Here is a 14,615-nt window from a genome sequence, read left to right as displayed (position 1 = left end):
CTGATGCTGCACAACCGCGTACGTGGAGGAGCAGGGCTCACCCTGCTGCCCTGCTGAGACCAGGGGGTATTAAATAGGGCTTGGCACCTCATAATCACAAGCCCCTTGCCTATTCCCTACTCACCAGAGGAGGGAAATGCTGGGAGGGTTTGTTGTATGTGAGAGGGAAGTGAACACCCAGGACACGGCTCTCTTCCCTTTTTTCATGCATACGGTTCTTAATGTGGTGCCTCCCTGCAGCCAGGGTTAAGACTAGAAAAGCAGAAGAGGAAGTGAAAGGAAAGCCCATTACCCCAATGTCTCCCAAAGTAAACCCAGCCTGTGCGCCCGCTACACGCTTCTGGTTGCATTGCAAGCTGAGGATGGTCGGCCTGCTAGGCAAGGCCCTTGCTGGCAGCGGGCTGACACTTGGCTGGCTTTCCACTGCTATTCTGCACGGACTCACAACACCTTTTCCAACGATTTAGTCGGTCTAATAAAAGAGTTTGCGTCTACCCAGAGAACCTTGGCAGAAGCTGCTTAAGCATCTAGGAACCGAGAGCTCAGCAAAAGGCAATGGGAATAAAGCTAAATCACTCCTGCTTTAGGGGTGCTGGTTGTAGCCGTGCTGGTCTAAGGACACAGGCAGACAAGGCTCTTCGGGTAGATGTGATATCTTTTAGTAGACCAACTAAATGTAGAGCAACTAATTTAGTTGGTTTATTAAACTAACTAAATCGGTCGCTCTAATAAAGGCTACCACATCTCCCCAAAGAACCTTGTCTGGCTCCATCTCTTCGGCACTTTACAGGCTGTCCTCTCGTTGGGCCCATGACCAGGTACCTTACGCGGGCAGTTCCCAGAGAGCTTTCAACTGGCGCACGGGCCCATTTGGGGCCTGCTGCACACACGTGCATGTCACCCTAGATCCGAAAAAGGTCCCTGAGTTCTTTACTGCAGCAGCTTCATGAGATTTCTGACCGTGCTGCCAGCCCTGCTCTTCTGGGGCCCTCTAGTGGGATGCTCCGATATGGTCTGGCTTCGGAGGGGGATGCTTCTTTTGGAGCTCCCAGGCTGCTGCACGAATGGAGGGAGATGAAGGCAAATTCAGCATGTGCCACTGATTTCCTACCCCTCTGCTTTTGCCCAGATCCCTGAGAATATTCACCAATTCCTGGACCTCAATTCAGGGGCCCAGCAACCTCCATCTCCCACTTTCGGATGTAACTTTCCCTCCCTTGCCCCGTTCTTCTTAAACACGCACGATCCCCAATGCACAAATCGACAGGCCATTTGCACGGAGAAGAGCAGCCTGGAAGGCTGAGGCAGCAGGGTGACTCTTTAATAAATTACCTCTTTCCAAATAACCAGCAGCATTAAAAATACGTATCTATTTATATTATGTATAGCACTGCATCTCGGCAGATCACATTGACTGATGTCTAACACCTTGATTTGCCCACTGGATTGCTTCTAAAGATCCAGAGATCTGGCTGTCCAGCTCGTTTCTTAGGCCAGCTTCCACCTGGCATACCTAACCCAAAGCATCTTCAGAAACAAAATAAGACTCCTTTTCCCCAGCACAGGGATGCACCTTCCAGTGGGAAAGGAGTAAAATTTCCGTCCGATTTCACTGAATCTAGCCCTTGATTTGCAAAAGAGATTTCAGAAGAAATGATCTGGTTTTCCACCTTCAAGGAAAAAAAAAAAACCATAATAAAATGTCCTCTTGGAGCAGAAGGGAAGGGGGGAAAAAATAAGCAAGCGCAAACTAGAGATTTGTAAACAGTCGCCTTGTCGATTCGGACCAGCGCAATGTCCACGGCCTTGATTCTGGGGGTCAGCGGGAGCTGGAAGAGTTCAGGGAGGGGCTGAGTCTTTGCTTCCGGTGGGGTCCGACATGGACCGCACGCAAGTGCATCGCAGTCTTGGCTGGCCTGAAGCAGCCTCAGTCATCGTCCTTGTTGGCAAACTGTCCTGCCTCCCAGCGCTGGGCCAGCAAGTTCTTGTGGCGAATCACTCTAGTGCTTTCGACCACCTAAAAGACCCATTAAGTGTGACATTAGAGGCAGATTTCTTAGGCACCGGCTTATTTGATCTCTGTCTTAACAATACTCCTGGGCCATGGGTGTGCCATGTGCAACAGCTGATGTGACGCACTCTCCCAGCTTGTTAGAAGAGCTGAGTGCCCACAACTCCTTGAATGTTCAGGCCCTGGTGACTTTAGGTGGGTATAGATGTGCAGCATAAATGCACCCATGCTAGCTTGAAGCCCCGGTGGGTACGGTCCTGTCTGCAGAACAGACACTGCTACAGCAACAACCGAGTTGGGCCTGAAAGCAGTGGCCCATGTGCCAGGCCCATGGGGGAACAGCTGAAGGACACCTGTGTTTGATCTGAAGCATCCCTGGTTCGTCACCATGATCTCTCCCAGCTGCTAATCCCTGTTGCGAAGGGCAGAGTGGCTCTCTGGCATGGGGGGAGCCAGAATTATTCACTCCCCTTCAGCCTCTAGGAGCAGAGGAAGCATCGGCCCAGAGGCAGGTTGCGCTAGATGAAGTCCTGGCTGCAAACTGCCCCCTCCAGCCATCACCTGTCCTCTGCAGAGAGAGGAGGCAGGCATGCACCCAAGCCACCCCATCCTCCAGCAAGCAGGTTATCCTCCATCACACCCCTCGGGCAGGTGATGCTACCACCCTGTTACACAGAACTGGAGCTGAGCTACAAGAGACTAAAACACCCATCCATAGAAATATTCAGGCACCTAAATGCCGGCAGGGGTTTCTGTGGGCATTAGGCACCTAACTACCTCTGTGTATCCAGGCCCACGGAGCTTGTGGCACCCCAAGTGCTTGAAGCTGGGTTTTTTGTGCCCGAGCCCAGCACCTTCATACTGAGATGCCCCTCCTCCTTGCCCAAAGGCAGTGGAGCTAGGCTTTGCTCTTGGCCATGCGGCCCCTCACCGCCCTTCTCATGCCTTGAGACATTGCTGCCTCAGTGCGATGTATATAGTCAGCCCAATTAAGCTGCCGGGCATGGAAAATGCTTATTATTCATCCAGAAAGTTTGGAGGAAAGGGCCTGGTGTCCCCAAGTGTCCCCAGGCTAGGAGCTGCACTGTACCTCTGTGTTGATGGTGTCACTTGGCTCGATGCCTGCATACTGCAAGAGGAAAGGAGAGGGTCAGAGAGCAGGAACCAGGCAGGGGGAGAGGGAATGGACTGGCTGGACCGACCAGGCCCATGTGATAGAGGGACTCCCATGGTGGGTGGTGCAGGGGCAAGGAAGGGCCTGTGCCTGGCTACAGCCGCAGTGCCCAGCCCAGAGGAGGTGGAGTGGGGTGCACATGGCTGCCTTCTCCTGAGGCGGCAGCAGACACCCCACAGCAGCGATGTCTGCAGCTCCACGACCATAGTGAGGGGACCCTCACAGCCAGGAAGTGAGCTCAGATCTCCTGGGCTCGCCCCTGGTGTTTCCAAACCCTCAGAGCCAGGCAGGGCACTTGGGCAGCTCCGGACCCGTGCCCCAGCCCGCTGCGGGACAGTGGCTCACACCCAGGGCATCCCCAGAGCCCTGAAAGGAGCACTCACCATCCTGTCGTCCTTCTGCTTCAACTTCCTCCTGCCGAGCGGGGGATTCTGCGGGGCTGGCGACTTCCCTGAGTAGCCCTGGTAGGGGTTGGGCATGTTCATGGAGAGAGGAGCAAAGACTGGGGACTCGGACACCGAGTAGCTGCCACTGATGCCGGAGGCGCCTGGAAGAGAACAACGGGGCCATGTGAGAGAGCATGAAATCCCCTTTCGTGGGGAGATGTTTTCCGGAGACCTTTCGGCCCTGTGGACCGAGAGGACGTACAACCAGCAGCAAGGAGCTCTCCGAAAGGGCCCCAGGCTGGATCAGAGGCTCAAGCCCTCCATCTCCTGCATACCCATCCTGCCCGCCCCCGGGCTCAGTCCAGCCCATCCGTGCCCCACCAGCAGATCCTGCCCAGTGTGGGCACAAGGAGCCAAGCCCTGGCTCCCGGTTCAGAGCTCAAAGGAGTTCCTCTCCATATCTTGCCAGCCCCCGTGTTCTGGGATATTTGCCCCATCAGGGGCAGGAAGCTTGGGGCTCTGTCCTTTTCCAGCAGAGAAGAGCTGGTGCTGAGGAGGCTTGAGCTCCATCCCCCTGGTAGGGGCTGGGCAGCACACTTACGGTACCCACGGTCCTAGCCAGGCAGCCCCCTCCCTACGGGCACCATCAGGCCCTGGGCATCAGGAGGTGTGAAAGATGCCCAGGGCTCAGCACACAGAGTGCATCCCCGCCCCAGCCCCTACCACCCCCATACCTGAGCTGGGAGAGGAGAGCGGCGATGGGGTGCCCTTCTCCTCCTGGCTGCTCTGCCTCAGCCGCTCGCTCATCCTCCGCTGCTCCCGCAGCTCCTGCTCCCGCTGCAGGGTGTGCTGGATGTCCTCCTCGATCAGCATGGCTGCCTGGGGCTTCCAGGACTTCAGCGTGTACTGCTCCTCGTGGGCGCTTGGCCCCGCCGCGCTCTGCTCTGCACGCTGCCGGCTCCCGGTGCCCTGGTCCGTGGCAAAGGAGAACTTGGGCTTCCAAAGCGGGGTGTTGAAGTACTCCCTATCCACCACGCCTGGCTCTGCAGGCCTCGCGCAGGCCTCAGCACCCTCCGCTCCTGCCCTGGAGAAGCCCTCCAGGCCGGCGTCCCGCTGGCATGGCAGATAAGCCTGGAAGCTGAGGAGGTCCACGGCATCCACCGTGGAGCCAGCACCGCGGCTCATCATAGGCGCGCCAGTCTGGGTCCAGGCTAGCGCCTCTGGGCTCTTGGCCGGGGCTGGCGTGGCCTCGTCCTGCTCGAACACCTTCCTGCGCTCACCCAGCTCCTGCTGCGGCCCCTTGTCATAGGCTCCCAGCAGCCTGCCTTCCCGCTTCAGCACCTCCTCCCGCTGGGTTTCCTGCTCGATCTCCCGCTGGACGTAGAAGGAAGCACGGCCTTTGTCTTTCCCCTTCCTGCCCGGCGGAGGTGAGTGGGACATGGCGAGGAGGGGCTTGGTGTGGATCTCCACCAGCTCTCTGCTGCTCGACTGCCCCCCAAGGCCCCTCTCCTTCCGCAGGGTCTCCTCCCGCTCCAACGCCAGGCGGATCTCCCTCTCGATGGGCGTCTCGGTCCTGGCTTTGGGCTCTTTGGCGCCATCCCAGCTGTCGGGCTCGGATGGTGACGGGGCCTCGAAGACCTCAGACACACTCCCATCGCTGGCATAGTCGGCGCTGGACTCGGTGGGCATCTTGCCCAGGCTCAAGCCCGTGTCTTCGTGGGAGGATGCTCGGGGGAAAGGGGCTGCTTCGCTATTGGGATGGGACCTTGGCGTGTTGGCTTTCTTGGGAGCACACGGCTCCTCTTTCGCACCCACTGTGTAGGCGATATTACCCCCATCCTCCCCGGACTGGCTGGGGGTGCCAAGGAACAGCTCCGGACACTGCCATACGCACTCGTAAGCTCTCCTGGTTGACTCCGGCTTCGGGGATTTGCCTTGCTGTCCCGGGCTGAAGAGCGACCCGGGGTTGGCCTTCTCCAGCAGGAGGAACTGCTGCCGGGCAGTGGCAAAGTCGATCTGATCCGTGTCTATGCTCTCGTGGTTGACGGGTGTCAGCGCCTGCCTGGGGGAGCTGCCGTCGAAGCAGATGGCAAAGCTGGGGGCACAGCTGCCCCCCAGCTTAGCCTCGCTCTTCTCAGGCGTGCCGGCCCTTGGAGAGCTAAGCTCGTCCACGGAGCCGCACCTCTCGGCCATGGTGGAGCTCTTCTTTACCACCTGGCTCTTGATAACCTGCTTCCTCTCCTCTTCTAGCTCCTTTGCTTTCTCGGGGGAGATTTTGGGCGGGACGCACCTGTACTGCTCCTCCTCATCCTCCTCGTACAGCTTCGAGGGCTTCTTCTGCCCGCTGTAAGCCCTGAGGTTGTACAGCGTCCCGGCCCTCACGACCTCCAGCTTGGACTCTCGGTCTGGAGGTGGCGTCCAGAGGTCCCTCCCACTGTCCAGGACGTCTGCTGGGAACTCGGATGCATCTTCCAGGGCCCGGGGGGATCCCCAGCCATGGCCATTCTCAACCTGCCGGCTGCTGCATCCCTTGTCACCGTGCGGAGACTTCCTCTCGCCAGGGGGGCTGGCCTGGGGAGCTGCCTGAGGGAGGTGGAAGATTGGATTGCGGGTGACTCTATCCATTTCCCAGGAAGGCTCCTCATTCAGTCTGTCTTCCTGGCCCCAGAGCTGTTGTTTGGGCCCGGGATCAATCACAGCTTCTTCATACCCCCAGTGGACTGCGGTACCAGGGACGGGGCCTTTCAGTCCCTAGAAAGGGGGGAAAAGCCATGTTACAGGATCCAAGCTCACAATGGATGAGAGCATCACTCCTCATCCCATCCCCACATACCCCACTCCTTTGCTGATCAGCCACTGCAGCTGCCCAGCGGGTGTCACCTAGCCGGGACTTGCTTTGGTTGCATGCACACGCCAGTCCTGGAACGGAGGTGGTCAAACAGCATGGACCTCCATAACTCGTGTAGTCCAAGCCCCTTCTAGGAGTCTCAGCCACTTCCCCGATAGCGACTCGGCCTCAGGGATTAAATTTAATCAGCGATCAAGGCAGCGGGCAAACCTTCGTCCTGCTCCGGTGAGCTGCTCTCGCAGCCGCTCTTTGTACACAGTGACCTTGCATAACATTAAGCTAACTATAATGCAGCTGCGCTATCACAACAGCTCACACTTAGGCTGCAGTGTGGCGGCAGTGCCCCTGGGGACTATCTAGGCAGCACCCCTTAAAAAACAACTTCAATGGCATCGCTGCCTTTTGCTGGAGGAAAGCTGGGTTGCTCCACTGTGTCATAGCTCCTATATTGCTAGTAGGGGTGGGGATTCGTTTTTTCCCCTGGCGTGTAGAGCAGAACTGGACTTCTGCTGCAGCGAACGTCCCCAGGATCAGCACAGGGATTGCGTTAGGGCATGGCTGCAGGTTGGGGTGAGCTTCCTGGAGGAGCGGATGAGCTCGGGGAACAAAGGAGAATACGTCCGTGGTGGAAGAAGAACGGAGCTAATCACCTTCTGCCTCCTTGATGGACTTGCGGGAAGAGCAGCCCTGGGCTCCTGCTCCTGACATCACTGCGAGGATAGGGGCCATAAAGGGAGTTTCGTGGCTCATAAAACCGAGCAGACTTTACCCCAAGTATCAGGCAAAACAGGAGTAAATTCCAGCCCTGACCTTGGCATTCACTGGCTCAGCTGCCAGCTGAAATAGGGCTTGTTACAGACCTGGGTGCCAGGCCGGGGAGGGGGGAGAGCAGCAGGGGAGACCTTCCAGCCTAGCTGCCATGTCCCAGCTTCGGCCAGGAGGCTTGGGAGAGAGATCACAGGGAGGGCCCACGACTCATGCTGTAACTGCTGGCCCCTCCTCGCCGAGTTCCCAAACATTGATCCCACTACTGCCCCCACAATGGAGCCTAGGATCCAGGTGTCCTGGTTCCTGGGACCCCAATCCCACTAACAGACCCCATCTTTCTCATTCAATCATTCAACAAGGAGGCCGAAACCCAGCATCACCCTTGAGCAGTTGGTATCTGGAGCTATCCCAGGCTCTGAGAATGGCCCAGGCTGCGCAACCAGCTGGTGAAAGGGCTGTGGAGCTGCCTTTTCCCCGTGCAGCCAGTGGAAGGGGCGGGCACTGGGCAGGCTGGGACGAGTCCACTGACCCTGGAGAAATGGGGCTTTCGAGGACAGGAATCCCTTTGCTCAGGGCTGGGTCGAGGTATTCCCGCTCGTCTCCCTCCTCACATACCTGCGGTTAATCATCATTCCTTTATGGCCCCTGCTGCACGGAGCTTGGAGGCCTCTTGCCAGCTGCTTATCTCCTGCCGGGGGTCAAGGGTCCCGGCTGGGAGTGGCTGGCTCTTGGGGAATGTTGTTTGCTGTCTGCAGCTGTTAGCGGGGGGCCGCTGAGGGGCAGTTGCACAGTCCAGCCGCCCCAAGGGACTCCCGGCCTGGGGGCTGGGCGGGAGGGAATGTTCTCCAAAGCCCCTAAATCACTTAGGAGCCAATGTGCCTGAAGACTTTGAAGAATATTGAAGCCAAGCAATGCATTGAAGGGCCCCTGCTCCTCTCCTGCACTGCAGCTATGGTGGGGACAGGAGAGAAAGAGGTGCAGAGACCCCCCTTCCCTGAGCCAGGAGCCCAGGAGGCCTGGTTCTCTGTCCTCTGCCTGAGCCTCCTCCTCCACCCAGGGGGCTTCCCAGCCCTCCCAGGGTGTGGAGGCTGCAGGTGCTGCTCTGTCTGGAGGGGCTGGTCCTGACCCAGATACCGCCCAGGAGGCAGGAGGCCAAAGTGCACGGTTTGTGCAGGGCCTGTGGGGTCAGAGGGAGGGATCTGAGTGCTTTAGGAACCTGCACAGGGTCGTGGGACAGAGCAAGAAGTCACAGCCCAGCCCTAGCACCCAGATGCTGGGCCAGCCTGCTGGGTTATAGCTATCTGGGCTCTCCTGGTCTGCCTGGACGCCAGACAGACCACACAGCCATATGTGTGCACCCTCTGCACACATGCACGCACTCTTACACACCCCTTCCCATGCACCTTACACACACACCACCTCATAGGCCCCTCACTTGCATACCCACGTGCTTTGCAGAGGCACACATACATGCACGCATGAACAAAGAGGCTAGCACACACGCATCGGCACGCGTGCACACCAACACGGCCGTCCCAAGACTGGGCTGCTGCTCACCAGCACACGCCTGCTCTGCTCTATGGTTAATCCTAACCAGGACGTTCAAACCACAGCGAAGCCTCCCCTGCCCCTCCCAGCTTGGCACACTCACGGTGGGACGAGGGCTTCGGCGTGGGGCTCCCTGCTGCCCACCGTGGCCTGGCGGGGCCTGCGGCGCATGTGAGCGGTTGGTTGTTTGTGCGGCGGGCACACCAGGCTGGGCGGGGGAGCAGGAGGGAGGCCTGCGCTGGGCTGCGGGGCCCTGATAAGCTCCGGCCCCGAGTCCGTGGCAGAATTCCAGCAACTCCCTGGCTCTCGCTCCGCTGCGGCCGATGGAGCCGCAGGCACTGACCTGCCGTGGCCCCTGGCAGGGCCCAGCCCCACCCCAGCACTGAGCTCTGCCCGCCTGCGTTGACCCACCCAGCACATGGCACTGTGGGTCAGAGCCCTCCCTGCCCTCGAGGACTGCCTGGGTCTCACACCAACGCTGCCTTGTCCAGCTCCCCGACAGACCCTCAGGTGTGAACCCCGCCGGAGCCCTGGGACGCCAGGCCTGACCTTGGGGGAAGGTGGTCGACTGCCATGGGAGCCGACCCTGTGGGCTGGTGTGTCACAGAATAGCCCTACAGCCTCCCTGAGTGGTGCTCCAGGCCCCTTTCCCTGCCTGATCCACTGCTCTGCTTTCTACTCCCTGCCCCATGTTCCCTGCCCAATTGGCTGCTCTGCTTTCTGCTCCCTGCCCTGTGCTCCCTTCCTGCTCAGCTGCTCTGCTTTCTGCTCCCTGGGGAGGGGGCTTAAGCTGCGGGCTGGGCTGGGGGGCACCAAGATGCTTTGGAAACTCTCCAGGATCCTGCCCCTCTGGCCCCAGCCCAGCAGTACCAGGGGTAGGACAGAGGGAACGCACCTGCCCCTGCACTGCCTGCCCCCTCTTCGATCCACGGTGTGCCATGCACAGAGGCTGCCCGTGCCACTTGTGGCATGCGTGCCCCAGGTCAGCCACCTCTGGGTGGAGCACATGAGCTGGGGAGCCAGGACGCCTGGGGTTTTCTCCCACCTCAGCCGCAGGCAGTGGCTCTGGGCTTCTCTCGGTGTCTTGGTCTGCGCAGAGGAGGGGTCAGGTCACCAGTGCCCGAGCCTGAGCTTGGGCACCCTCCACCCGCTAGCGTCGGGCTGACGGCCCTGGAGACAGGCAGCCCAGGGTCATCCCCTGGGAGGGTTTGGATGCTGATCGGGGCCGCAGATTCAGCGGCTCCATTCTCGTCGCTGTCAGCAGCTGACATGCCAGGCTGGGGGCCGAGGTATCCGTGCAGCAGTTTGCAGCTGGGGGAAGCTATGTGTGGGGCAGCGATGCCAGGCCCGGCCTCTGCACCCAGCGTGGTACCTACGTCAGCCGGCGGCTGAGGAGGAAGCACATTCCAGGGGATGTGGAGGGTGACGCGAGGGCAGGAGCCGGCCTGAGCAAATACGGTGGTTGCGGGGACATGCATCCTCCTGCATGCCGCTGGGCCCCTCCCCGGGCAGGATGCCTCCTCTCCTAGCTGTTCTGCCACCCCCGGGGTTTGTTCTGGCATAACTGGAAGCAATGTCACTGCATCTCCGCTCCCAGCCCTGCCCCGCGGCAGAGTGGAGCACCTCGGGGACTCAGCTGCCAGCTGCCCCCATACTCCTGCCATCCCTTGGGCATCTGCCCTCCCCTGCCCATGTGAGGCTGCCAATGTCGCCCTTCTGAGAGCCACACCAAGAAGGGAAAGGAGAGGACAGATCTTTCCCCAGCCACAGACAGTGCCCCTCTGCTCAGTGCAGAGACCCCCCACCCCACCCCACCCAATGGACAAGGGCAGTGCCAAGGGGGTCCATGGCAGGACGCTGCCCTTGACCCTGAGCCTGGCACCACCTGCCACAAGCAGAGCCCATCGCCGCCTCTTCCTGCTAGAGCCAGGCACCTCATCCCCAGGGTCCCACCAACTTCCTGGTGGTGCCGTCTCCCTACAGAGATAGCAATGCTGTGCGGTCGCGCTCCCGGCACATGCTGCTTTCCTGGTGTGCGGCACTTGTTCCTGACCAGCAGCTGCCGGGCACGTGGGGGCAGGGAGAAGCCAGGGATGAGCCTGCTGGGCTGTCCAGGATGCGGCCCACAGCTGAGGGGGGCCTTGCCACGCTGGCCGCGGGGCAGAGGGCACACACAGGGCAGCAGCCGGGAAGGGCACGGCCACCGCCCTGTGCCGGCAACTTGCCCTGACAAGTGCCAGGTGGGGAGGGAACAGCCATTCAGCCAGCCCGGTCTACTTCCCTGGGGTCATGCATGCAGGGGGAGACAAGCGTGGATTTGCTGCAGCTCCCGGTGTGGCAGCACCTTAGAGCCGGGGGTGGACCCCAGGAGTCCTGCCTGCTCTGACTGCTAGGCCACACTCCCTCCCAGCTCCCTGCTCTCCTCCCCAGGCCATGCAGCCACCACCCGAGACCGGGGACAGACCGGGCACCATGGCTCTTACCTGTGCCCGGGGCTCCAGGGTGGCACAGAGGACCTGCCAGGGCGGGGTGTACTTGAACATCTTCCCTTGGCTCCTGGAGCTGCTGTCTGTGCCCACCACGCTGCCCAGCTGCAGGGAGGATGCAGGCCAGCTGGGTATCAAGCCGTCCGTCCGTCTGTCTCCGACCGGCTACCCCGATCCATCAGCGCCCGGGGCTGGGTGAGGAGGAAGGGAACAGCAGGGTTTAAGTATGTTTCCTGTGCGGCAGTGGGGACACCTGCCCGGGCGGGAGCCAATGGGGATGGCGCGGGCGCCTTGCTCCACGCCCTGCCTGGCGTGGCAGGGAGCCAGCCGCACCTGGGGAAGCAAGAGGAGAGCGGGGCTGGAGCCGAGCATAGCCCTGTGTGGCACTGAGATCCCTGCGGCTGCTGTGGATGGGTGTCTGCCCCGAGCTCGAGTTTGGCCCGCAAAGGGGGCACGACCGCCCCAGTGACCTGCTTGCATTGGCTGCTCGACCCCCTGTAAGCCACCAGCAGCACTAGCTGCATTGGGGGTGGACCGGGACGGGGGGCTCGCCACAGGCAGGCAGGTACCGGACCCCTCTCCTCCTGCTGCCCCAGGCAGGGGGTGCCCCAGCCCCCAGTGTGTTATCTCTATCCTTTTTGCGTGGTTCTGTGGCTGGCCACAGTCAAGCTGAGCCCACGTGCTTCTGGGGAGGGGCTGCTGTGGGCTGGGGTTGTGGCCCAAAGGTGCATGGAGGGAGCAAGGAACCCTCCAGATGAGGGGCCAGGTCCGGTGCAGGGCAGCATGGGGATGAGCAGGGCTGGGGCATCCAGGGCGCTCTCACCCCAGAGCCGGAGGCTGCCAGTCAGGGGGGCAGAGCCGTGGCAGATCCGGGAAGGGGACAGCGTGGGGTAGCCGCAAGCTAGGATTAGGGGGCACCGGCGCCAACAGATGCTGGTGAGGCTCCCAGCTGGGGGGAGCAGGGGGATGCATGGCTGCAAAGTGCCTGTCCCATGCTGATGGGACCCTGCCTGGCCCTGCTGCCGGCTGTGAGCGTCCCTGGCAACAGCCCTGCCGCCCGCCCTGGGCTGCCCACCCCTGCTCAGGGGGACAAACTCAAGAGCAGGGAAAGCGAAAGCAAAAAGAGCCTGTGGCCAGCTCAGGGGCTTCCAGCCTCCCACGCCCAGCGCCACCGAATGAGGCCCAGGACCCCCCCGTGACCCCAGGACCCCTGAATCGAGGGCAGGATGGGGCCTCCTGCGGGCCGGGGGCTCCTGGCACCCAGTGCCGGCACCGTGGGGCGTTCCTGGCAGGAAGCACGGAGGCAGCAGGACCGGGGAGGGAGCGGCAGGGGATGGGCAGGCTCGTTCTAGAAGCCGCCAGGCCACGGCCCTGCCCTTTTCCAGGGCTCTCGGCCACGGCCTGGAGCCAGCAGATGGGGGGGAGACCTCGGGATTGTGCTGCTGAAGCAGGATTTAGCGGCAGCCGCAAGCCCGTCTCTGTTCCTGGTCAAGCCCTGCCCCAAGTCAACAGCCACCGTGTGATGGGGGAAACTGAGGCACGGGGAGGCGACAGCACTTCCCAGCGACTTGGTGACCCTGTGCTTGAACTGAGGGGTCCCGGGGCCTGGCCAATGCCCCGTCCAGCTGCCGGGCCACGCACCCCGGTGCTTCCTGGACCGAGGGGGTGACAGGGAGACGGGCCCCAGCTCTGGGCTGGGCTCCCCCTGCGATGCCCACGGCCTCCAGCCCAGTGCAGAGATCTGGGTTTGGGGAAGGGTGCCCCCTTTTCTCCCTCCCCCCTGCAGATAACTGGGTTAGGGGCTTCAGCTTCTTCCGCTGGCCCCGGGGGGCTTCCCCAGCTGGCATGAACTGAGAGGCCAGGCCTGTGCCCAGAGTAGCACGACAACTGCCTGGCCCCCTTGCACCTTATGGGGGCAGGGCTGCCTTCTGGGACCCCCGGGAGCACCTCAAGCTGGAGCTCGGAGGGGGCACAAGCTGCGGGCTGGGCTGGGGGGCACAGAGATGCTTTGGAAACTCTCCAGGATCCTGCCCCTCCGGCCCCAGCCCAGCAGTACCAGGGGTAGGACAGAGGGGTCACCCGCTGCCCCCAGCCTCGCCTCACTCACCTGCGGTAGGGGCCCATCTCCTGGCATTCCCATAGGGGCGGAGGGGGGCGGGGGGACTCTTCCGCGTCCAGGATCACAGCCCCGGGGCCCTGGATCGGCATCCGCGGGCCCGGCGCTCCGCAGCATCTGTGGGCTAAAGCCGGGCTTTACTGGGATTTGCGGGCAACAATGGCTGGCGGCCGGGCAGAGGCGTGGGAGCTGCCGGGGGCACGGCGGCCCGGGCACACAATGGGCACGGGGTGCTGACGGGGCAGCGCGGGAATGTTCCTGAGCTGGGGAAAGGCTTTGTTGGTGCCGACGGCAGCACCCCCTGCCCTGCCCCGCTCCCCGCGGCCAAGCAGCACCCCAAGGGCAAACGGAGCTGAGGCCCCAGAATATGGGGTCCCGTCGGCATGTGTGTGTGTCATAGGCCCCGCACCGCAAGGAGATTCCCTGCCATGCCATGGCTCCATGGCCTAATGAGACCCACAGATCTGGTCACAGGGCTCTGTGCCCAGGGAGCTCAGGGAGGGGTGGCTCAGCCTCAGGACCCCACGCTGCTGCTGAAATGCAGCTGCTTCTGGGGTGCAGCATGGTGGTGCTTTCACAGCCCAGCATGGGGGAAGGAGCGAGGCGGCGGGGAGCCTCCATTCCCCGTCGCAGGGCCTGAGCAGCGCCTCGGCCCCCAGCCCCTGCGCTGTGTTCCCCGGGCACAGACTGCCCCTCTGCCTGCAGCCCCTGGCCCTGGAGATGCCAGCGATGGCCGAGCACACGGGGGGATGGGGCTGCTCCTGCTAGCAGAGCCATCCTCCTGTTTTCGGGCAGGCGCCAGGGCGCGGAGGGATTAAAGCCAGTATTGTCCTATCGTCTCCTCCCCCCACCCTGGAGCATTTGGCACGGTCACGAGGCAGCAGCCTCCCGGCTCCCAGGAAAACCACCAGGGCAGAGCCAGGCACTGGGCAGCCCTGGGGCGGGTGGAGGCAGGGACACCCCCCGGCCTGCCCCATCCATCCCCACACACCCTTTCTACCCCTCTATCCCTCCATCCATCCATATACCCTCCATCTCTCCCTCCCTACGTACCCTCTATGGACCCGTCCACCCACTGGTCCATCCTCCACACCCCCTGGGGATGCGTCTAAATCCTTCTAAACATCCCCACGCATCCACCCTCCTCCAGCTCGAACAGGCCCCTCTGTCCCTCTCCCTGGGGGCTGGGGGCTCCGGGCGCTGGCTGGAGAGGCGATGGTGTGTGCGGGGGCCCAGGGATGGGGTAGGCCGGGGGGTGTCGATGCCAAAGCAGCGGGC

General features: G+C 61.7%; 1 protein-coding gene across 1 annotated transcript; it reads right to left on the bottom strand.

Annotated features, from left to right (window-relative positions):
- Nucleotides 1-1,294: 1,294 nt before the first annotated feature.
- On the bottom strand, nt 1,295-13,429 carry MISP (mitotic spindle positioning). Its single transcript, XM_019513154.1, has 7 exons — nt 13,329-13,429; nt 11,219-11,348; nt 8,839-8,943; nt 4,306-6,322; nt 3,569-3,732; nt 3,102-3,140; nt 1,295-2,017 (listed from the first exon to the last, which is right to left on the bottom strand). Exons 1-7 carry the CDS (start codon nt 13,427-13,429, stop codon nt 1,928-1,930), a joined length of 2,646 nt encoding a protein of 881 aa, XP_019368699.1. The 3' UTR covers nt 1,295-1,927.
- Nucleotides 13,430-14,615: the final 1,186 nt, after the last annotated feature.

Source organism: Gavialis gangeticus, unplaced genomic scaffold, assembly GCF_001723915.1.
Source record: "Gavialis gangeticus isolate Ggan-Ray unplaced genomic scaffold, GavGan_comp1, whole genome shotgun sequence".
NCBI classification, from domain to species: Eukaryota; Metazoa; Chordata; order Crocodylia; family Gavialidae; genus Gavialis; species Gavialis gangeticus.
Note: the sequence above shows the minus strand (reverse complement) of the source record. Positions and strands in the feature narration are given on the sequence as shown.